Source organism: Erythrolamprus reginae (assembly GCF_031021105.1).
Source record: "Erythrolamprus reginae isolate rEryReg1 chromosome 13 unlocalized genomic scaffold, rEryReg1.hap1 SUPER_13_unloc_1, whole genome shotgun sequence".
In the NCBI taxonomy this organism is placed as follows: Eukaryota; Metazoa; Chordata; class Lepidosauria; order Squamata; family Dipsadidae; genus Erythrolamprus; species Erythrolamprus reginae.
In genome coordinates this window covers 1082611-1106079 of record NW_027248436.1, presented here as the reverse complement: position 1 = coordinate 1106079, position 23469 = coordinate 1082611, and the positions used below count along the sequence as shown (strand labels likewise).

General features: G+C 44.9%; 1 protein-coding gene and 2 long non-coding RNA genes across 3 annotated transcripts; 2 read left to right on the top strand and 1 right to left on the bottom strand.

Moving 5' to 3' along the window:
* The first annotated feature begins 1911 nt into the window (after nucleotides 1–1911).
* On the top strand, nucleotides 1912–3332 carry LOC139155128 (uncharacterized). Its single transcript, XR_011557031.1, has 2 exons — nucleotides 1912–2310; nucleotides 3234–3332. It is a non-coding gene; the product is annotated as an uncharacterized lncRNA (long non-coding RNA).
* Nucleotides 3333–4396: 1064 nt separating this feature from the next.
* Nucleotides 4397–19611, bottom strand: LOC139155123 (vomeronasal type-2 receptor 26-like). The gene is made up of 4 exons (XM_070730212.1): nucleotides 18823–19611; nucleotides 8024–8236; nucleotides 7318–7444; nucleotides 4397–5922 (listed from the first exon to the last, which is right to left on the bottom strand). Exons 1-4 carry the CDS (start codon nucleotides 19552–19554, stop codon nucleotides 5012–5014), a joined length of 1983 nt encoding a protein of 660 aa, XP_070586313.1. The 5' UTR covers nucleotides 19555–19611; the 3' UTR covers nucleotides 4397–5011.
* LOC139155129 (uncharacterized) lies at nucleotides 9459–12549 on the top strand. Its single transcript, XR_011557032.1, has 2 exons — nucleotides 9459–9554; nucleotides 12167–12549. It is a non-coding gene; the product is annotated as an uncharacterized lncRNA (long non-coding RNA).
* Nucleotides 19612–23469: the final 3858 nt, after the last annotated feature.

Here is a 23469-nt window from a genome sequence, read left to right as displayed (position 1 = left end):
TCTCCTTCTCTCTTCTTTCCAAAGTCATTTAGCCCAACATCTTTCCAAGGCTTTTCACTCCCCTGTTTTTCTATTCATTCCACAGACCTTTTAAAAAAATAAAAAAATAATTTGGATTATGATTAATGATTCGCCAAAAGAAAATCAAAAATAAACTCTGAAATTGTTTAGAGGAACAAAAAGGACCGGAAATGAAGGAGCGGCTATTGTGGTATGTGGGTACAAGAGAGAAGTAAAAGTAGAAGGGATAAACAACTAAAGATTTTGAACTGTTTTAAAAGACTGGACAAACCTTTAAAAACTTGATTGGAAAAAACTTAGAGGTAATTTGAAAATTGGATTTGATTCCATATAATAAGAATAATATTAGACAATAAAAGAAAAGGCAGAGCTGGCGGGCAGAACATAAGACGCCATCTAGTGGTTGGAGGAATAAATACTATGATGAAAGATGGTTAGTTTCCTGCCCAGCTGCTGTCCTTGAAAGAGAGGAAAACAAGAAAGGGAAGGATTTCTAGAAGCAGATCCTTCACTTGTTATGGCTTGGAAAGAGCAATTGGATTTTGGCAAAGAGGATGAACCGAATAGTTATCACAAACAATAAGGGACATAAAGTCTTGGACTTTTAATTAATACAATGAAATAAATAAACAGAAGGCTGTGGAATATAACTTGTTAGCAGCTGAACTGATAGTGAAACTTGGTGATGGTTGATGAGAGGCTGGATGGCAACTTTGAAGGAAAGTGGAAATTGGAACTGAATTGACTCTGCCAATGCAAAAAGATTTATTTTTCTTTTTTTTTATTATAAAACTGAGGAGTGTATTTTTAAAGACATGGAGAGAATTGACCAAGAAGAGCTTATGGAGTTCTTTAAAGAATGTTTTAACGATCTTAGAAGATCTCTTGAAATTATCATTTGTGACAAAGAAAAGAATGGAAGAATGGAAAATAAGAAGAACAGAGAATAAGATGAATATTGATAATGAAAATTTGACTATTGATCCTGTTGACAAACAATACAATACTATAATGATGCTACTTGGGTTCATAGTGATAAAGGAGAAAATGATTATAAAAATAATGATGTTCAAACTAAAGATGATGATGAGGGGTTTGCGAAGCATGAGGTTATAAAAGGAGTGGGGGGAAATAGATTTTCACATAAAATTGAGTTGAGAAAGAAAAGAAGAGGGGGAAGAAAGAAAAAGAGAAGTTTTTCTTATAAGGGTAAAGGAAAGATTATGAACAAAAGAGGGAGATGGAGACATTATGCACTGCTAAAAAAAATAGAGGGAACACGTAAACAACACAATATAACTCCAAGTCAATCAAACTTCTGTGAAATCAAACTGACCACTTAAGAAGCAACATTGATTGACAATCAATTTTACCTGCTGTTGTACACATTCAACTTTGCACAAAACAAAGTATTCAATGAGAATATTTCATTCATTCAAATCTAGGATGTGTTATTTGAGTGTTCCCTTTATTTTTTTGAGCAGTATATTTATAAGAAGAAAGTGGTTGGAAAGATCTGGAAGGAAATATGGACAGAGAGACGGAGACAGTGCAAAAGCAAAAAGGAAATAGCTGAGAAATTAAAAGAGAATGGATCAGAGGTGTTGGAATAATAAAGAAAGGGATTTTTTTGTAGTTAATTCTTAGTTTATTCTGTATTAGTGTTTTAGCTTTAGCCAGCTGAGCTGCTTCTGCCATGGCCAGGGCTCCCTACCTGCAGCTGAGCTTGCCCTGCAGGGGGCCAGGTGGGGCCTCCATAGACAGGGGCAGCAAAGGCAGCAGCAACACCTGCAGCACCTCAGCCATCCCCGCTGAGCAGAAGCAACTGGTGACCAAACCTGAGCTGACAGACTAACCTCTAGCCGAGTGCAGCAGCAGAAGCAGCCAGTGAGCAAACCTTTCAGGTGGTGGTGGTGGGGAGAGCGCAGGTGAGACACAGCACCAGGACAAGGAACCTTTTGGCTGCATGCAAGAAATCTTTCCCCCCTTTCAGCCCAAGAGGCTGCGCAGGTGCCATGAGTCTCATGAAGGCTCATTTCTGGCAGAGCTTGGAAGAGAGAAAGATTCCTTCTGTCTCCTTTCTCCGCTGTCCCTCCCCTCCCCACCTGTCAATCCCTCTCACCGGCCGAGATCGGCAGGCCAGATTCGGGGAGCTGGATGCGCTGCCACCACCCAGGAAGAGAAGAACATGAGACATGGGCTCTCTCGCAGCCCCTCCCCTCTCTCTCCTTCTCCTGAGTGGCAGCAAAGACCGGCCGAGAAAGAGAAGCAGAGAGCTGCCAGACTCTGGTAAGATGTTCCGGCACAATTTGAGAGTGGCAGATGGGACAGGGGATTAATGTAGGTTGTTGGGGAAAGGGGCCTATTTGGGGGAGGGCTTATTTCAACACATGTCCTGAAATATCCTGTCCCATTTATCAGAATATGTCTTGTTATAAGGGAAACATGGTATTATTATTATTATTATTATTATTATTATTATTATTATTATTATTATTATTAATCATTATTATTAATCATTATCATCATTATTATCATTATTATTATTATTATTCCTTTTACTCATTAATTCAATTCAATTCATTAGACTTGTATGCCGCCCCTCTCCGCCAGCTATCCATCCGACATTGAGTCTGCCCTTATACTATTTCCTGTATTTTATCTTAGGATGGATATATGTTTATCCCAGGCATGTTTAAATTCAGTTCCTGTGGATTTACCAATCATGTCTGCTGGAAGTTTGTTCCAAGCATCTACTACTCTTTCAGTAAAATAATATTTTCTCATGTTACTTCTAATCTTTCTTACTTAATCAGTTTGGATGATATTGCTGCAGTCACATATTAAGTGTGAAATCATTTCAACTTTGTCATTGCAAACTGGGCAGTTTGGATTGTCAGTGGATTTCTGTATCTTTTCCTTCATGGCAAATTCTTGAGCAGCGAATATTAAACCTTCTGTTTCTTACTTGATGGTTCCCAACTTAAGCCATTCCCATGTAAGGTTGTCATCACATTTTCCTTCAATGTTTTTCAAGTGTTGTCCATGCAAAGCTTTGGTTTTCCATCTATTTAATCTGACAACCAGCAGTTTTTCCTTATATTCTGCCTTTGTTTCTGTTTTTATAATGTTCTCTGTTTTCACAGCTTGCAGTATTTTTTCTGTACTTTGGTTCACATAATCATTCAAACTTCATTTTTCTTCTTCTACAGTTTGATGGATTTGCAAGAGCCCTCTGCCTCTTATTTTTCTTAGCAAGTACAACTTGCCAATGTCATATTGTGGATGTAAAGCTTGGTACATATTGAAAAGTTTGTGCGTTTTCACTCTATGTTTTCCAATTCAGCCAAAGTCTACCTTGATTTTATTTATTCATTGGATTTGTATGCCGTCCCTCTCCGCAGACTCTAATCCTCACTTAGGCATGGAATCATGTGGCTCAGAGTTCTAATCCTCCCTTAGCATGTCAACATCCTGGATGACTTTGGGCCAATCACCAGGTGACTCCTGAGTTCCATTCCGGCCTAAGTGCTTTTTGATTGGGAGTATGAAACTTGCAAAAAATTTATTAGATTTATGTGGAATACTAGAATTGGGGATTCCTATTATGTAAGATGTCTTGGTGTCCAATCCTGTGTGGTTAGATAGAGGAAAGTGAAATCGAGGGAAAATGCCTGTTCCATGTTGAGAAAAGCCATAGGTCTCCACCTTCTGCTCGTGGGAGAACCAGAGGTATTTGTGTGGTCACTGTGCATCTTGGACTGACCTTCATCTGATCCATCACAGCTTTTCTTATCTCCTTAAAATGGACGTTGCAAATGGTTTCCATTCGCTATTCAGAGCCATTTTGAGACCTAAACATTGATTCCCAATTGATCAGCAATCTGTGTGGTTGGAGAGCAGAACAGCTTCCATGGGAGCCTCTTCCATAAATCTATATGTTCCCATCAGTGGTGAGATTCAGCCAGATCACACCAATTCAGGAGAACCGGTTGTTAACTTTCTGAGCAGTTTGGCCAACTGGTTGTTGGAAGAAATCATTAGGGCAGAGAACAGGTTGTTAAATTACTTGAATCCTCCCCCCCTGGTTCCCCCCCTTATTCACCCCCTTCTTGGACCTGGATGAATATTATGCAGCATTTAATTTTTGTGACCTACTTTTAGAGAGAATCCCTTCAACCTCCTCCTGGGGAGAGTCTCAAGGTCTCCTTTCTCTGGAAATCTTCTCCTGTCCTTCACCAACAAGACAAGCTTGGAAGAGGAGCAGAGAAAATGCTTTAGGCAGATATTGTAGAGTGAAAAATTGAAGGATCTGAAAACTGCTATTTTATTTCTCTGCTTGAAAGAAAAGAAAGTGGAAAATTAATTACAAAACTTTTTTTAAAATTTACTTTATTTTTTTTTTATTTTGGTGCAAAGTACAGAAACATAAAAATAAGAATCTCAAACTGAAATCCCAAAGAGCTGTTCTGCTGAACACTTTCTGCAATGGAGGTTTTATCAGGAAATCATGGAAGAATTATATAAAATAAAAAACCTTTTTAAAAGGAAAGAATTATATAAGAGGAATCAAGATTTCCTTTCCAAGCTGAGAACTGATCAGACCTGGAATTTCACACAATTCTGGCATTTTCATGGAGAGGATCAGGCAACCAGGCTGGTACTTGGTGCCAACAGCTTCATCCTGATCTCTTTTCCTACTCATTCTCTCTCACAAACACTTTTAGCTGCTGTCAGTAGTAACAAGTGCCCACATTTTTTTCTATAAGCTTTCACATTCAGTAGCTGTTGCTGAACAGCTGAATTCCTCTGAATTTTACAGAGCAAGATTTATTGAAAGGGGACGGAGCTGCAAGAATTCGAATTGTTCAACAATTTCCCACTTTGAAACATATAGATATGTTTTTCTTTGACTCCTGCATACTATCTAAATGGAAATCAAATGAACATCACATTAATAATTTTTCCAATATCACAATGGTGTTATATATCATGTTTTTACATTTGTTCTGGCTGTGAGATGCTCCTTTCTGTTCAGGTCTGGCCTTAGAAGGATAATGTAGCACTTAGGGATGAAGATGCAGCCCAGAAGACCAGCACTGGAGGCCAGGATGGAAAAGATCTGAACAGCCACCATGTATTTCCCTTTGGTGCTCAGGTAGGTGGGGACAAAAGTCACCCAGACACTGCAGAAGACCAGCATGCTGAAGGTGATCAGCTTGGCTTCATTGAAGGCCCCAGGAAGATTCCTTGCCAGAAAAGCCACCGTGAAGCAGATGGCAGCCAGGAAGCCCATGTAGCTGAGGGTGACATAGAACATGACAACAGCCCCTTCGTTGCATTGCAGGATGATCTCTCCATGCTGGGAGTGGAGATCAGATTCAGGAAAGGGGGGAGAAACCGCCAACCAGATGGAGCAGATGACAATTTGGACAGCAGAAGAAGAAAGGATGATGGAGTTGGCCAAGCTCTTCCCCAACCATCTCTTCATTTGGTTTCCTGGTTTTGTGGCCAGAAAAGCCAGCACCACCGTGATGGTTTTGGCCAAGAGAGAAGAAACCGCAACTGAGAAGATGATGCTGAAGACCATTTGTCGGAGAAGGCAGGTGGCTTTCCTTGGTTGACCAATGAAGAGAGAAGAAGACAAGAAGCAAAGCAGGAGGGAGACCAGGAGGATGTAGGAGAGGTCCCGGTTGTTGGCTTTGACAATGGGGGTTTCTCGATATTTAATTAAGATGATTAAAACAAGGTCTGTGATTAAGAACAACAGTAGGGCAGAAGAGACCAGAATGATGCCCAGAAAGTCTTCATAAGACAGGAAGGTTATAACTTTGGGGATACATTGGACTCTGCGCTCATTAGGATATTTATCATCTGGACACTTGGTGCAATTTTTAGTATCTAAAAAATAAAAAGCAATATTTCTTTTATAGATTTTTTACATTACAATAAATATTTTTTTGGACAACACCTAATTCCAGGAACATTTTCCAATAGGTATTTCTGAACTATTTCATTCAAAAGAGCTAAGAAGGGTATTTTTAAAAATGTAGCTAGGTATATGAAGTTGAGGGGACTCATACGATATTAATTATTTTCTGTGTAGTGTGTAGAATCTTCATAGGAACCTACATTATTAGAGGTTAATAATGAATCATATAATCTTTTAGCCAAACATCCTGAGTCCTGCCCCATGGCAGTTAAAGGGACTTGGAGAATGCCTAGAGTATCCTACAACATCTGGAAGCAATATGCAGTTAAGGAAAAACTTCCTAACAGTGAGAACAATTAACCAGTGGAACAGCTGGCCTCCAGAGGTTTTGTGTTCTTCAATATTGGAGGTTTTAAAGAAGATATTGGACAGTCACTTGTCTGAAATGATATAGATCCAGGATGGCAAACTACGGCATGGGTGTCAGAGGTGTCACACAGAGCCCTCACTCTGGGAATCTGTGCCATTGCCAGCTGATCTTCTGATTTCCAGTGCAGGCAGTGGAGCACTGAGAAACAGCCTGAAAACAGCCTGGAAAATGGTGCAAGAAACAGCCAAAAGAAAGAGAGTTTTCATGCCATTTTTCGGACCAAAATTGACCTGAAAACCAGCCAGAAATAGCCAGAAAATGGCCCCCAAAAAGGCCACAAAAGGCATGTTCACACTGGCTAGCTAGTCTTTGAGTTTCCAATGCTCCAGCATGTGCATCTGCATGTTCTGGTTTGGCCACTCGGTTGGCCAAGAAGGTTCACCATCACTGATATAGGTTCTCCTATTTGAGCAGGGGGCTGGACTAGAGGACCTCCAAGGTCCCTCCCAGCTCTATTTCCATTGATTGATGGATCAATATGATGGGCAAAATATTTGTGTAAGGAGTTCCCCCCAAAACTATCCACAACACAACATGATGGACCTTCTCAGTGATCCTCAAGGGGAGGCCATTATACAGTGAATTGTCAGGTCTTTCAGAAGGTGGACCTGAAAGAATTCATCAAGTTTCAAAGATCTCAGATGGTCCTAGAAAGGTAAACTTAGCAGCACTTATCCAAACTAAAAAGCAGAAGAGATGTTTCCTCTGCTGTTAGTAAAGCTTGACCAGTCTGCCACCCCCTCCTCCCGTCTCTTCCCAGCCCTCTTTCAAAGTATTTTTGATTTACTTCCTTTTAGATAAGAAATTGTGTAGGTTACAAATAATGGGAAAAGAATAGGTTTGCTCCAATCTCCCTTTTAACTTGCACTTTCACGAAAAGGTTATGGATGGACCCAGTTCCACCAAGCCTCCCATTTTCCTCAGTGTCACCCACCTATCTGAGTGGAGAAGGTCCCCTCCGGACAAGGAATGCAGTCGTAGCAGCAAACTGGCTCTCCTTCTCGAGCCCTCTTGAGAAATCCAGGATGACAACTTTCCACACATTGGGACTCAGGGAAAGACTGAGCAGAAAAAAGAGAATGTGTTAGGAAATATGTTAGGACTCTCCATCTATAGGAAATGTAGGTAAAAATGGCAGGAGACCATTAGCCTCTGGTCTTCACTGAAGTAAGCATGAAATCTCTGACTTCTTCTAAACAAATGCAGGAGGTATAACAACTCTTCATTTAATTCCTCCCTTTTGGGTCTGGAATTTAACATTACGATAAAGTACTTTTCTATTTAATAAAGTCTGATGGGATAGAATTGCAGAAAAAAGATTTAAGTATGAGGATATCTTCATATTAAATCTGAGAATAAAGTTTACTGTAAAAGGTTTAGGAAAGTTTTATTCATTCAGGTTTTTTTAATGTATAATAAAACTGTGATGAAGAAAGAAACCTCTGACCAGTAAGATCTTGAAAGATTTCCATAAAACATGGCAAAGCTGCTTCACTTAGGTCCTGTCAGTTGAAGAACCTACATTAGATGTCACCAACTGGCATGGAAGACCAACCACCCTGGAGACTCTAGGCTTTCCCCACTTGAAATGGGACCTCAGGCTTTGGAAAACAGAGAAAAGACAGCAACATTTCTCCCACCTTATTGAGCAACTTTATCCGTGAAAGAGCATCTTGGTCGATAGAAAGTCTCTGTCTTATAAAATACCCCAGAATCTCTTTCTCGGGATCCTCCTTGGGGAGAACCAAGTAGTAGCCAATGGCCAGATCTGCTTTTATCTCTCCATTTTGGTCCAAGTACAGTTCAGCGTGTGAAATATTCCAATATTCATTCTTCTCCAGAAAGGGATGAAACTAGAATGGGAAAATCCATGAATTTGAAATAGAGAAATAATTGTTGCTTATCCTACACTGAATCTTTCTTCTAGAATTGTCTAATCTCCAAATATGGTTGAATAATACTGAGGAATCTTCAAAAATGAATGAAAAAGTTTGAGAAAAATTTGTCAATCGTATATTGAAAAAATATAGAGAAAATATAATTGACACAGTTGGTCAATTATAAGGAACATTCTAGAGCAGATGAGAAATAAAATGAATGGATAGGGGGGAGATGACTCATAAATGCTTTAGAAACCCCAGGTAGATTCCCAGAAAGCCTGGGGGTTTATCAAGAAGAAAGGTGTCAGGCTAATCTTCTCCCTTGTCATCCTAATGGAAAACAGCTCCAGATGTGCTATTTCTACTTGATTGCATTGCAACATTAACCAAATGTTGCAAATCTGAAAGAACAAATCTCTCACCAACTCTAATTTCAGCCTGAAAAGTCAGCCAGGACCCTTACTGAGTTTCTTTCTCTCCCATTCTGCAGCTGCAGGATTCTCCCCTTTGATCTGATCCTTCCCTAGGCAGCCTCTCTTCTCCTCATCCCTAGAGTCATTCACAGATACCAGTACACTTCCTAAATTCACCCACGTTTCTAGGCTTCCAAGATTCACCCACGTTTCCACAACACTCCTTGGCGTGCACTGGCTGCCGATCGGTAATGATTGGTAATGACCCATAAAGCCCATCATGGCATTGGACCAGAATACCTCCGGAACCGCCTTCTACTGCACGAATCCCAGCGGCCGATAAGGTCCCACAGAGTTGGCCTTCTCCGGGTCCCATCGACCAAACAATGTCGTTTGGCAGGCCCCAGGGGAAGAGCCTTTTCTGTGGCAGCCCCAGCCCTCTGGAACCAACTCCCCCCGGAGATTAGAACAGCCCCCACCCTCCTTGTCTTTCGCAAGTTAATCAAGACCCACCTATATCGCCAGGCATGGGGGAACTCAGACATCTCCCCCAGGCTCTCTTATATTCTATGTTTGGTCTGTATGTGTTGTATGGTTTATTTTAACAGTTGGGGTTTTTACTATAATTCTTATTATTAGATATGTTCCATTGTCTATACTGTTTTTTATTGTTGTTGTGAGCCGCCCCAAGTCTTCGGAGAGGGGCGGCATACAAATCTAATAAAATAAATAAAATAAATAAATAAATAAATACTATATTTTTGGATTATAAGACACACTTCCTCTCCCCCCCAAAAGTGGGTGGAAACGTTGGTCCATCTTATACACTGAATGCAGCCATTTCTGGCCTCCCTAAGGCCAGCTCCATGTGAAAACAGGTGAGTAGACAGTTTGTAAGGTCTGAAAATGATCCTGAGGGCTGAGGGAAGGCAAAACCTTTTTTTCTTATTTACCTCTTTGAAATCTTGGTGTGTCTTATGCACAGCTGCATCTTATAGTCAACACTGGAAGTTCTAAAGATGTTGGATAACCATTTATATGAAGTGGTGTAGGGTTTCTTGCCTAGGCAGGGGGTTGGACTAGAAGACCTCTAAGGTCCTTTCCAACTCTGTTATTCTATGTCCTAATACAGGGATCCTCAAACTAAGGTCCGTGAGCTGGATATGGCCCACCAATGCAAAGTATCCCATGCACGGAGTGGTAGAACTAAGCCCCTTCCCTTGCCCCACCCCTCGCCATTGGCCTTATCTTCCCACGAGCATCTACTCCAGTGGTGCCTCTTTCACTGGTTGAGCTGCCCTTCTGATGACACAGCTGCTGCCGGTGGGTGAGTTGGGGAGGGGCTGTTTTGAAAAGTAGCCCTTTCAAGGTGGGTGGTGGGTGGGTGGGGGACATGTCTCCATGTCTCTTAGCTGTTTCAAAATCAGCTGAAGTTGGCTAACACTAATTCAAGTGCAACCACGGTATAAAGCCTGAAGGAGAATTCACCCACTGCTTTGGTTCTTGCCATATGTAAAGTACATCCACCAAATTGGTTGCTGGACAATTTTGTTAGCTAAATAACTAAACAAACAAACAAACAAACAAAGAAACAAATAAAGAAGGGGGGGCTTGATTAACAGCTTCTCTCAGCCTCTCATGACTTTTCTGCTCTAAGATCAGGAGTTATTTTGAAAGAAATCCTGTTTCTTTCATTCTTTTTTAATGGCCTTTTAAAAAGAGCTTGAAGCTGCTGTTGTGATGAAGTTAGGCAAGTGGCAAGAAAGTTTGTGCTCTTTTTCTCTTGGGGGGGTGGTTCTTATTAAGTAAATAGATTCCTTGGGGTGAGCAAGTACAACTCAGGAAGGAGAAAGAGAAAAAATTGGACTGTTACATTGGCCACGCCCACCTAGTCACATGACCACCTGCCCACCCCCCCAGCCATCTGAAGGACTGTGAATCACCCACCTATATTTGAGGACCCCCGTTATAGTATTCAACTGGGGGACAATATACAGTATATATATGTGGGATTTGATTGTTACTAAATACAGTGATCCCTCGGTTAGCGCGGGGGTTACGTTCCAAGACCTCCCGCGCTAACCGATTTCCGCGTTATACTGGATGCGGAAGTAAAAACACCTTCTGCGCATGCGCGCCCTGGCCGCACATGCGCAGAAGGTGGAGCGACGCAAATTCGGAGGCTGGCAATGCAATGGTGATTTTTCCGGGCTCCTTGCCGCTACCCCCCGCCCGCCCGATTCGCCCCGCTCACCGTCATTCTTAAAAGCTCTGAAGGACGAAAGGAATGGAGAATTGCCAGAGCGCCATGAGAACAACAAACTGGAGGATGTGGATGGTGAACCGCGGGCCGCCTCGCCTACGCTCTCCGGACCGGCGGCAGCTGAAAGAGAGTCCAACCCGAGGGGCGCCGGGCCGAGAAGCGGTGACGCGGGCTGGCCGGCCCGAGGCGCCTCGACCCCGCATCCTCCCCTCTGCTTTCCGCGGCGTTTGGTCTCGCCCGCGCCTCCGCTCCCTGCCATGTTGGATTGCACGGCCGGCGCCGGGGAGAAGTTGGAAGTTTAGTGCCTGTCGGGAGAGCGGGCGGAAGGCGCGAGGATTTCCCGGCAGGCTCGCGCGGGAGCCCCTTTCAGGAGTTGCTGCCGCCGCTCCGCAACCCGCTCGCGGCGCCCCCTCAGGTCGCCGCCCCGATGCGGCCGCAGTAAAGCACGGGGGAGGCAGGCTGCTGCGCCGCCACCCTCCAGGAGACGCGGGGCCCGACCCCCCAACCGCCCCCAGGCGAGCTTAAGAGAGGCAGCGGCGGAAAGGTTGGCAATCCCGGCCGGGCGCCGGCAGCGGCCGCCATGAACAACAGCCAGCAGCAACAGCAGCAGCCCCCGCCGCCGCGGAGGGTCTCCAACGTGGGCTCCCTGCTGCTCACCCCGCAGGAGAACGAGAGCCTCTTCGGCTTCCTCGGCAAGAAATGCGTGACAATGTGCTCTGTGGTGGTCCAGATATATGCAGCGGAGCGCAATGCTACGGTATGTGGTCAAAGAAATGCTGTGGTGTAGCTTGCCTTGTAAAAGACAATCCACAAAGATCCTATTTTATCAGAATATATGATATCAAGGATGGAAAACAATTGTGGGAACAAGAATTATATAATAACTTTGTATATAATAGTCCTCCCCGTCATCGGGCGGGAAAAACCGCGGTGTAGGGAAAAAAACGCGGACTTATTTTTTAATTAATATTTTTTGAAAAACCGCGTTGCAGCGTTTCGCGCTAATCGAGAACGCGTAAATCGAGGGACCACTGTATACAGTTTTTAAAATATGTTTCAACTACTTTTGTTTTGTCTTTATAATAGTTCAATTTTTGGAAGCTTGTTTTTTATCTTTTTAAATAAGAGAAAATTTAATGAGTGGAATATCAAGTTTGCAGAAAAAATATGTATGATTTTCACAGAGAGAAGGGTGCAGGAGTAAAATCATCTAGGGTTTTTTTTTAGCACATAGGACTTGACTAACAATAGAGTCTCATATAAGAACATTAATGATAGACTGGAAGAAAGATAACGGACACCAAACTTGATATCCACGTTTGTGAAAATGACCTGAAAATCGTAGTTAACTGGAAACAGAACATGAATCAGCAGGGAGATGTTCTTGGAAAGGAGGCAAAGGCAGCCATAAGAATCCCAGGAAGTGAATGTTCTGGCTTGGGGAGACATCAACTCAAGGACCAAGTCCACTTGCAGGCACCAAGCTTTGTGGAGAATTTGCAAAAAATCTACATCAAGTTCAGGGAAGGACAAATACAGTATTTCCGAGTCTGCGGAGAGGGGCGGCATACAAATGTAATAAATTATTATTATTATTGTTATTATTACTATTAATACTATTATTACTATTATTACTATTATTACTATTATTACTATTATTATTATTATTATTATTATTATTATTATTATTATTATTTTCAGAGTATAAACAGCTCCAGATTATCAGATGCACCTACTTTTTTGGGGGAGGAAAACAAGGGGAAAAAATCTGCCTCCCAGAAATTTGCCTCCTTGCAGCAAGCATCCTGTTTCAGCTTCAGCACAGCTTGATTAGCACAAGCAGATGATTGTTGGTTGGATCAACCTCATCAGCTGTTTCAGGCTGCAAGGATTGCCATAGGCTATTGCCGCCTCTGCACGCTCCATTTTCTGGGTGGTGGGGATTGGAATGGGTGGAAAATGGCGCACACGGAGGCAGCAATGTGAATCTCTAAGCCCGAAACAGCTGAGGGTCGTGTAGATGCTTGTGTTAATCAGGCTGTGCTGAAACTGAAACAGGCTGTTTAGCGTTTGCTGCAAGGAGGCAAATTGCTGGGAGGCAGAGGCCAAAGGGTGGGGGCCGGTGGATGGGTGGGTCTACATTGGGTATGTAAGATGGACCCAAATTTTCACCCTCTTTTTGGGGTGGAGCAATATTGGGTTGCTACCAGTATGGAAAAGGATGGCGCATTGGTAGCATAAGTTGAGCTGCGTGTGTGTGTCCCAGCGAGTTTTTGCTTGTGTGTGTGCAGAATGGGAATCTGCCCCAGGTGGGGGAGAGTGCATCTTATACTCTGAAAAAATCAACTGTGGCGAGGGGGACGTTTGCCCAGGTTCGCCTGGTGCACCAGTTGTGGACAAATCAAGACCGGGACTCACTGCTCACAGTCACTCATGCCCTCATCACCTCGAGGCTCGACTACTGCAATGCTCTCTACATGGGGCTACCTCTGAAAAGTGTTCGGAAACTTCAGATCGTGCAGAATGCAGCTGCGAGAGCAATCATGGGCTTTCCCAAAAATGCCCATGTCACACCAACACTCCGCAGTCTGCATTGGTTGCCGATCAATTTCCGGTCACAATTCAAAGTGTTGGTTATGACCTATAAAGCCCTTCATGGCATCGGAGCAGAATATCTCCGGGACTGCCTTCTGCTGCATGAATCCCACTGACCGATTAGGTCCCACAGAGTGGGCCTTCTCCGGGTCCCGTCAACTAAACAATGTCGGTTGGCGGGTCCCAGGGGAAGAGCCTTCTCTGTGGCGGCCCCGACTCTCTGGAACCAGCTCCCCCCGGAGATTAGAACTACCCCCACCCTTCTTGCTTTCCGTAAACTCCTTAAAACCCACCTTTGTCGTCATGCATGGGGGAATTGAGATATCTCCCCCCGGCCTATACAATTTATATAGGGTATGTTTGTATGTATGTCTGATTAATAATGGGTTTTTAAAAAATGTTTTTAAATTATTAGATTTGTTATGAATTGTTCTATTGCTGTTGTGAGCTGCCTCGAGTCTAAGGAGAGGGGGTGGCATACAAATCAAATCAAATCAAATCAAATAAAATAAAATAAAATAAAATAAAATAAATAAATAAATAAAAAAATAAATACGGTAAGGCGAGGAACAGATAAAAGGAGCCTCTCGTAGCCTTGAGGAAAGAGAAGAAGGAGGAGAGCTGAAGATCGGGAGGAGTCTGGGAGCCCCTTTTCCACGGACACCATCTCTCGACTGAGGAGGGGAGGATGCAGCCCTCTTCCGATCACTGACACACGTCACACACCAGCCTAAGATCTGCTCACTGTTACTCCAGGGTGTCAGACATGGAAAAATGAACTCAGTTACAGGAGAGGAGACTTTAGCTAAATGAGAGAGAAAAATATCCCAAAAGGATGAGCTCTTTTAGAGCTGAGCCAGGAAAGCAGAGAAGTTCAGTCTCCCCTTCGTGGATTCTCTGGATGCAAAGACGGAGCCGCCATCAGTCAGAGAAGCTTTAACTGGGATTACTGCAGAGAGGAGGGGTTGGGCTAGATGGTCTCAGGGGTCTCCTCCAAATTCATAAAGGTCAAATTCCACAATGCTAATCACAAACCTATACAGCATTTTCAAATTAACAGTGTTTAATATCGAAATGCCCTGGTATCTAGTCTTTGGAACAGGGACGAGTTCCTACCGGTCCAGTCCAGTCCAGTCCAGGCACAATGGTAGGAGCCTGCTGGTGACATCACTGGCCTCGTACTGGCCCCGAGGTACAAAATTTTTTTGAATGTCTTTTTGATTTTGGGATTTCTTTATTTTGCACAGAAGCCAGGTTTTCAGCACTGCACATGTGTCACCACTTTGTTTTTGGTGGCTTTAAAAAAAATAAATTTAAATGTTTTTCCTTCTGCTTGTTGACCCACTCATGATGGTCACTGGCCTGGTACCGGTCCCTGGGGGCTGGCATTTTTCCCCCAATTTCTTTTCTGAATATTTTTTGATTTTGGGGGGATTTCTTTATTTTATTTCTTTTTCTGAGCATGTGCAGAAGGAGGGAAGGAAAGAAAGGAGGAGAGAGAGAAAAGAAAGGAAGGAAGGAAGGAAGGAAGGGGAAGGAGGGAGAGAATGGAGTGCGGAAGGACTGAGGAGGAAGTTTGGGTGGGTGGCAGTGAGGGAGGGAAAGAAAGAAAGAAAAAGGGGGGAGAGAAAGAGGAAGGAAAGAACGGAGGGAGAAAAAGAGAGATTGAGGGAGGGAGGGGGGAAGGAGGCAGGGAGGGAGGGAAGGAGGAAGGAAGGAAGGAAGGAGAAGTTGAGTCGGTGGGTGGAAGAAATGGAGAGAAAGAAAGAAAGATGGGGAAGGAGAAAGAAAGAAAGAAAGAAAGAAAGGTGGAGGGAGGGGGAGGGAGGGAGTGGACGGTGGAAGGAGTAAGGAGGAAGTTTGGATGGGTGGCAGTGAGGGTGAGGAAAAAGAAAGGGGGGAGAGAAAGAGAAAGGAAGGAAGGAATGGAGAGAGAGAAAGAGAGAGGGAGGGAGGGGGGAAGGAGGCAGGGAGGGAGGGAAGGAGGAAGGAAGGAAGGAAGGAGAAGTTGAGTCAGTAGGTGGAAGGAATGGAGGGAAAGAAAGAAAGAGGGGGAGAGAAAGAGAAAGAAGGAAAGAAAAAGAAAGAAAGAAAGGTGGAGGGAGGGGGAGGGAGGGAGTGGAGGGACTGAGGAGGAAGTTTGGGTGGGTGGCAGTGAGGGAGGGAAAAAAGAAAGAGGGGGAGAGAAAGAGAGAGGTAGGCAGGAAGGGGGGAAGGAGGGAGGGAGGGAATGAGGAAGGAAGGAAGGAGAAGTTGAGTGTGTGGGTGGAAGGAATGGAGAGAAAGAAAGAGAGGGGGGAGAGAAAAAGAAAAAGAAAGAAAGAAAGAGTGAGGGAGGAAGTAAGTAAGGAAGGCAAGAGTGAGAAGGAAGATTGAGTGGGAGGGAGGGAGGAAAAGAAAGAAAAAAGAGAGGAGAGAGGGAGGGTGGAAGAACTGATGAGGTTTGGGTGTTTGGGTTGGTGGGAGCATGGGAGGGAAAGAAAGAAAGAGAGGGGGAGAGAAAGAGAGAGGGAGAAAGAGGAGGAAGGACTGAGGAGGAAGTTTGTGTGGGTGAGTGGGTGGGAAAGAAGGAGGGAAAGAAAGAAAGAAAGAAAGAGGGAGAGAGAAAGAGGAAGGAAGGAATAGAGGGAGAGAAAGAGGGAGGGAGGGAGGGGGGAGGGAGGGGGAGGGAGAGGAGGGGGGAAGGACTGAGGAGGAAGTTTGGGTGGGTGGCAGTGAGGGAGGTAAAAAAGAAAGGGGGGAGAGAAAGAGAAAAGAAGGAAGGAACGGAGGGAGAGAAAGAGAGAGGAAGGAAGGAGAAGTTGAGTGTGTGGGTGGAAGGAATGGAGAGAAAGAAAGAGAGGGGGAGAGAAAGAGAAAGAAAGAAGAAAGGAAGGAAGGAAGGAAAGAAGGAAAGAAAGAAAGAAAAAAAGGAAGGAAGGAAGGGGGAGGGGGGAAGGAGGGAGGGGGGAGAGAGAGGAGGAGGGGGAAGGAAGGACTGAGGAGGAAGTTTGGGTGGGTGGCAGTGAGGAAGGTAAAAAAGAAAGAGGGGGGAGAGAAAGAGAAAAGAAGGAAGGAACGGAGGGAGAGAAAGAGAGAGGGAGGGAGGGGAAGGAGGAAGGAAGGAAGGAAGGAGAAGTTGAGTGTGTGGGCGGAAGGAATGGAGAGAAAGAAAGAGAGGGGGAGAGAAAGATAAAGAAAGAAAGAAGAAAGGAAGGAAGGAAGGAAAGAAAGAAAAAAAGGAAGGAAGGAAGGGGGAGGGGGGAAGGAGGGAGGGGAGAGAGAGAGGAGGAGGGGGAAGGAAGGACTGAGGAGGAAGTTTGGGTGGGTGGCAGTGAGGGAGGAAAAGAAAGAAAGAAAGAGGGAGAGAGAAAGAGGAAGGAAGGAACAGAGGGAGAGAAAGAGGGAGGGAGGCGGGAGGGAGGGAGGGGGAGGGAGGGAGGGGGACTGAGGGAGGGAGACTGAGGGGAGGGTGGAAGTACTGAGGAGGAAGTTTGGGTGGGTGGCAGTGAGGGAGGTAAAAAAGAAAGAGGGGGAGAGAAAGAGAAAGGAAGGAAGGAACGGAGGGAGAGAAAGAGAGAGGGAGGGAGGGGAAGGAGGAAGGAAGGAAGGAGAAGTTGAGTGTGTGGGTGGAAGGAATGGAGAGAAAGAAAGAGAGGGGGAGAGAAAGAGAAAGAAAGAAAGAAGAAAGAAAGGAACGAAGGAAAGAAGGAAAGAAAGAAAGAAAAAAAGGAAGGAAGGAAGGGGGAGGGGGGAAGGAGGGAGGGGAGGGGAGAAGGACTGAGGAGGAAGTTTGGGTGGGTGGCAGTGAGGGAGGTAAAAAAGAAAGAGGGGGGAGAGAAAGAGAAAGGAAGGAAGGAACAGAGGGAGAGAAAGAGAGAGGGAGGGAGGGGAAGGAGGAAGGAAGGAAGGAGAAGTTGAGTGTGTGGGTTGAAGGAATGGAGAGAAAGAAAGAGAGGGAGAGAGAAAGAGAAAGAAAGAAAGAAGGAAGGAAGGAAAGAAAGAAAGAAAAAAAGGAAGGAAGGAAGGGGGAGGGGGGAGGGGGGAGGAGGGAGGGGAGAGAGAGAGAGAGGAGTAGGGGGAAGGAAGGACTGAGGAGGAAGTTTGGGTGGGTGACAGTAAGGGAGGTAAAAAAGAAAGAGGGGGGAGAGAAAGAGAAAGGAAGGAAGGAACGGAGGGAGAGAAAGAGAGAGGGAGGGAGGGGAAGGAGGAAGGAAGGAAGGAGAAGTTGAGTGTGTGGGCGGAAGGAATGGAGAGAAAGAAAGAGAGGGGGAGAGAAAGAGAAAGAAAGAAAGAAGAAAGAAAGAAAGGAAGGAAGGAAAGAAACAAAGAAAAAAAGGAAGGAAGGAAGGGGGAGGGAGGGAAGAGAGAGAGACAGGAGGAGGGGGAAGGAAGGACTGAGGAGGAAGTTTGGGTGGGTGGCAGTGAGGGAGGAAAAGAAAGAAAGAAAGAAAGAAAGAAAGAAAGAAAGAAAGAAAGAGGGGAAAGAGAAAGAGGAAGGAAGGAACAGAGGGAGAGAAAGAGGGAGGGAGGGGGGAGGGAGGGAGGGGGGAGGGAGGGAGGGGGAGGGTGGGGAGGGTGGAAGGACTGAGGAGGAAGTTTGGGTGGGTGGCAGTGAGGGAGGTAAAAAAGAAAGAGGGGGAAGAGAAAGGAAGGAAGGAACGGAGGGAGAAAAAGAGAGAGGGAGGGAGGGGAAGGAGGAAGGAAGGAAGGAGAAGTTGAGTGTGTGGGCGGAATGAATGGAGAGAAAGAAAGAGCGGGGGAGAGAAAGAGAAAGAAAGAAAGAAAGAAAGAAGAAAGAAAGGAAAGAAGGAAAGAAAGAAAGAAGGAAAGAAAGAAAGAAAAAAAGGAAGGAAGGAAGGAAGGAAGAGGGAGGGGGGAAGGAGGGAGGGGGGAGAGAGAGGAGGAGGGGGATGGAAGGACTGAGGAGGAAGTTTGGGTGGGTGGGAGTGAGGGTGGGAAAGTAAGAAAGGGGGAGAGAAAGAAAAAAGAAAGAAAGGAGGGAGGGAGGAAGTACGGAATGAAGGAAACAAGGATGAAATAGATGAGAAAGAAAGAAAAAGAAAGAAAGAGAGAAAAGAAAAAGCCACAGCCACAAAATAAGCCACACCCACAGAGTGGTAGTGAAATACTTGGGAAACACACACACACACACACACACACACACACACACACACACACAGAGCTTTGGAACCATTATTCCCTGAGTAATTAAATTGGGCAGATCTGTTGAGGTGGTTCCCCTCCTTCTCCTCGGATTCCTCCTCCAAAGGATCTGAGATTCATGGATCCCTATCGGGACCCCCTACCTGCCACGGCTGCAGCCTTGGAGACCCCGACCTCTTTTCTCCCTCCGTACTTCTCCTCCTCCATCTGGGGGTATAGGCGGCATTCAAGACATGGGCCAGAGTCTTCATGAGGATGTAAATGTCATAGGGATTTGGGAGCCCTCTTCTGTTCCTTTTCCACTCGGTCTCCAGTGGGGCTTTCTGGGTGCATCTTCTGCAGCCTTTGACAGAAAAGACGTTCTTTGAAAGAGAACAGAGAAAATAAAGATCTTGAAAGTTTTCTTCCACAAAGAAATGGGGTTCAAAGGCTTCATCTTTTGGGCTTCTTTTGGGCAGATGAGCAAAGTTCCAAATACTGTGGATGTATTTGAGAAATCTGCGCTTGTCCATTATATATCCTGCAAAATTTGTGAGGATCCAGACTTTCTCCTCAATGAGTCCCGGCAAGCGCAGAAGTGTTAAATGGAAAGGAAGAATTCTGTCCCAAAGGGGATCATGTTCCATGAAGTGAACAAAGACATTGACTTGTCTCCACTTAGAGAGGGCATCCGTGAGATAGGCTGTAGATCCTGTTGGTGAGAATTGTTGTGATAGAACCACACAAATTCCATTCCTGACCAGCACAGGAGGGAAAGTCCTCATGAAATTCTCTCCATTCTCTGTGTCTGAAGCAAAGAGGCCAATCAGGGTCCATCTGAAATGGAGGAGCAGTTGGACAATGGCTGGGTAGTGGAACCCTTCTTTATGGACCATTTGGTGGAACAAGGGGAATTTGCTTTTATCACTCAGAGCCTCTGAAGCAATTCCATATTTGATCTGAAAAAGCAATGAAAATGCTGTGTCATATTTGGGCTCAGATCAAATCCAAAATATTACATTTTAATAAATCCAACCTGCTTCTCATGAATGTATTGGAACAATTTGTAGTTAGACATTGTTGGAAATATTAAAGACAGAATATTAGCAAGATTGTATAATAAAAATGAAAAAGAATAAAATTTAAAAACTTTAAAAATTGTGAATAATATTACTGTACCACCTCTACAATTTACCATAATTAGATTATCACATTGAAATGCTGACTGAAGTATTATATTCCAATAAGGGGCCTATTATAATTTTTGAGGATTGGTGCATCTCTTTCTGTTTCTGTATCCCAGATTTTTTCTGGAGGACTTTTTTTAGCTTCTTCTCCAGTTATACAAGAAACAGGGAGACCTCAGTTCCTAATACGATTTGTCAGTTGTATAATCCAAGATTTCTCTTTAATTGAACTTTTGTCTCTTTTCGGAGCCTGTCAGTTTTCATAGATTAGAATTTATGCCGCTATCCATATTTTCTGAATTTAGACACAGCAGAAATTGTGTAAATTCCCAATACAACTGTGAGGGCAGCAGCTGGAGTCCTTTTACTCACCCCAAGACCTCAGAGGCCGTGATGGGGTTGGTTCTGCTAGAGATTTCTCTCTCAGGGTTTAGGACATTTTGCCTCCATCGGGTGGACGAAGCTCTTTCTTCCTCAGCAGCTTATCGGCCGCTGCCTTCTCTCCCTCGCCCAAAGGCCCCTAGCTCTTGGCCCCTCCCCTTTCCTCACACAAATCCACCTTCAGCCACAGCCTTTTGGCCACATGGGACACTTCGCCACCATCCAATCAGAACGGTTGTTACAAAATGCTACTTTTGGAAGGAAGGAATGGGACAGTTTGCTCTTTCATACACAAACACACCAGTTGAATGATAGAGAGGGAAGGGACCTCAATGGCCATCTAGTCTGACCCGACTTCTCCTTCAGGAGACTTACAGAATGATAGAGAGGGAAGGGATCTCAGTGGCCATCTAGTCTGACCCCCTTCTCCTTCAGGAGACTTACAGAATGATAGAGAGGGAAGGGACCTCAGTGGCCATCTAGTCTGACCCCCTTCTCCTTCAGGAGACTTACAGAATGATAGAGAGAAAAGGGACCTCAGTGGCCATCTAGTCTGACCCCCAATTCTCATTCAGGAGACTTACAGAATGATAGAGAGAAAAGGGACCTCAGTGGCCATCCAGTCTGACCCCCTTCTCCCTCAGGAGACTTACAGAATGATAGAGAGAAAAGGGACCTCAGTGGCCATCTAGTCTGACCCCCACTTCTCATTCAGGGGACTTACAGAATGATAGAGAGGGAAGGGACCTCAGTGGCCATCTAGTCTGACCCCCTTCTCCTTCAGGAGACTTACAGAATGATAGAGAGAAAAGGCACCTTGGTGGTCATCTAGTCTGACCCCCACTTCTCATTCAGGAGACTTACAGAATGATAGAGAGGGAAGGGACCTCAACAGCCATGTAGTTTGATCCCCCTTCTCACTCAGGAGACTTACAGAATGATACAGAGGGAAGGGACCTCAGTGTCCATCTAGGCTGACCCCCTTCTCACTCAGGAGACTTACAGAATGATAGAGAGAAAAGGGACCTCGGTGGTCATCTAGTCTGACCCCCCTTCTCCTTCAAGAGACTTACAGAATGATACAGAGGGAAGATACCTCGGTAGCCATCTAGTGTGACCCCCTTCTACTTCAGTAGACTTACAGAATGATAGAAAGGTAAGGGACCTCAGTGGCCATCTAGTCTGACCCCCTTCTCCTTCAGGAGACTTACAGAATGATAGAGAGAAAAGGCACCTTGGTGGTCATCTAGTCTGACCCCCACTTCTCATTCAGGAGACTTACAGAATGATAGAGAGGGAAGGGACCTCAGTGGCCATCTAGGCTGACCACCAGGTCAAGCAGGAAAATGGAGGAGACTTCAGTGGCCATCTAGTCTGACCCCCCTTCTCACTCAGGAGACTTACAGAATGATACAGAGGGAAGAGACCTCAGTGGCTATCTAGGCTGACCCCCCTTCTCATTCAGGAGACTTACAGAATGATAGAGAGGGAAGGGACCTAAGTGGCCATCTAGGCTGACCCCCCCCCCCCCTTCTCATTCAGGAGACTTACAGAATGTTACAGAGGGAAGGGACCTCAGTGGCCATCTAGGCTGACCTACATTCTCATTCAGGAGACTTACAGAATGATAAAGAGAGAGAGAGAAATGCAAAGGGAGTTTGAGAGAGGACCATGTAGCAGTGTGTTTCCCCGGCCAATTTAGCAGGTCAGAATATGTCAAATGTGTATGGGTGGAAGAACGGGGTGGGAATGTATGACCACCAAGGTCCCTTCCAACTCTTGTTAAATGTGTATGGGTGGAGGGCGGGGGTGGCCCCCTACCCTCACTTCTGGGCCCTCCGAGTTTTTGCCTCTCTCGACACTTTCTTTTGTCACAAGTGCTCCATGCATTGTAAAAAATCCAAATATTACCATGAGGAGCAGGTCATAAAGGGGCCCCAGACAGTAACCAGTAACTTCACATCTGTCCTTTGCTAAGAGAATGCTACCTAGCTCTCTCTCCCACCCCTCTTTTGAGAGGACTGCTCTGTTTGGGTTCCCAAATTAGCTTTTAAAGGATTAACTTATTGTGAGGCAGGGAGTTCCACCAGCCAATTTATCAGCCCATGAATTTGACTGGAAGACCAATTCTCCTGCTTGCAAAGGGGGTTGGACTAGATAGTCTCTGAGGTATCTTCCCTCTCTATCATTCTGTTTCATTCTCCTGCTTGAGCTGGGGGTCACACTAGATCGCCTCTGAGGTCCCCTCCATTCTCCTGAATGAGAAGGTGGTCAGACTAGATGGCACTGAGGTCCCTTCCCTCTCTATCATTCTGTAAGTCTCCTGAATGAGAAGGCGGTTCAGCCTAGATGGCCACTGAGTTCCCTTCCCTCTCTATCATTCTGTAAGTCTCCTGAATGAGAAGGGGGGTTAGACTAGATGGCCACTGAGGTCCCTTCCATTTCTACCATTCAACTGGTGTCTGTTTGTGTATGAAAGAGCAAACTGTCCCATTCTTTCCTTCCCAAAGTAGCATTTTGTAAGAACCATTCTGATTGGATGGTGGCGAAGTGTCCCATGTGGCCAAAAGGCTGTGGCTGAAGGTGGATTTGTGTGACGAAAGGGCTGGGGCCAATAGCTAGGGCCTTTTGGCGAGGGAGAGAAGGCAGTGGCCAATCAGCTGCGGCGAAAGAAAGAGCTTCATCCAACTGGTGGAGGCAAAAGTCCCACCACCCTTTCTGAAGCCCCAAACATCAGAGGGGTGAAGAACATGGGGAAAACCTTGGCCTCTTATGCTTTGAGAGTTGGGGCTGAGGAAGCTGGAGAGCTATGAGGTTTTCATTTAAGTACCGCTCTCACTCAGGCCCTTTCTCTGACTGAGCTCCTTTGATGATGAGGGTCCCAGATTCAGTCTCAGAGAAAACAACCCCAGGTAAGGAAAGGTGTTACACGCTCCATTGACTTACCAACTCTGTCACTTCCCAAAGACCGTAGCTTTTAAACTGGATTGATTAATTATCTGATAATTATTATGACAAAAGAATCCAAGTCTTGTTCATAGAGTATACAATCCAATGTGTAAGTATAATACTGTACTATCATTTTGTTATTGTAAATTAGTGAGTTCCAAGAGGTATTTAGCATGCTCAACATGTGTACCTATAACAGAACTTAAAACAAAATAAAAGAATTGGAAGGGATCTTGGAGGTCTTCTAGTCTAACCTTCTCCTGAATCAGGGGACCGTATACTCTTCCAGACAAG

Bases quoted from the DNA above. Each gene is read 5' to 3' on its own strand.
- LOC139155123 (XM_070730212.1), bottom strand. From the start codon at position 19,554: ATGGTCCATAAAGAAGGGTTCCACTACCCAGCCATTGTCCAACTGCTC. The intron at 8,237-18,822 runs GTAGGGGGTCCC...TTCCCATTCTAG, and splicing joins CAAGGCTGCAGCCGTGGCAG to TTTCATCCCTTTCTGGAGAA. The intron at 7,445-8,023 runs GTGGGAGAAATG...TTTTCTGCTCAG, and splicing joins GGATAAAGTTGCTCAATAAG to TCTTTCCCTGAGTCCCAATG.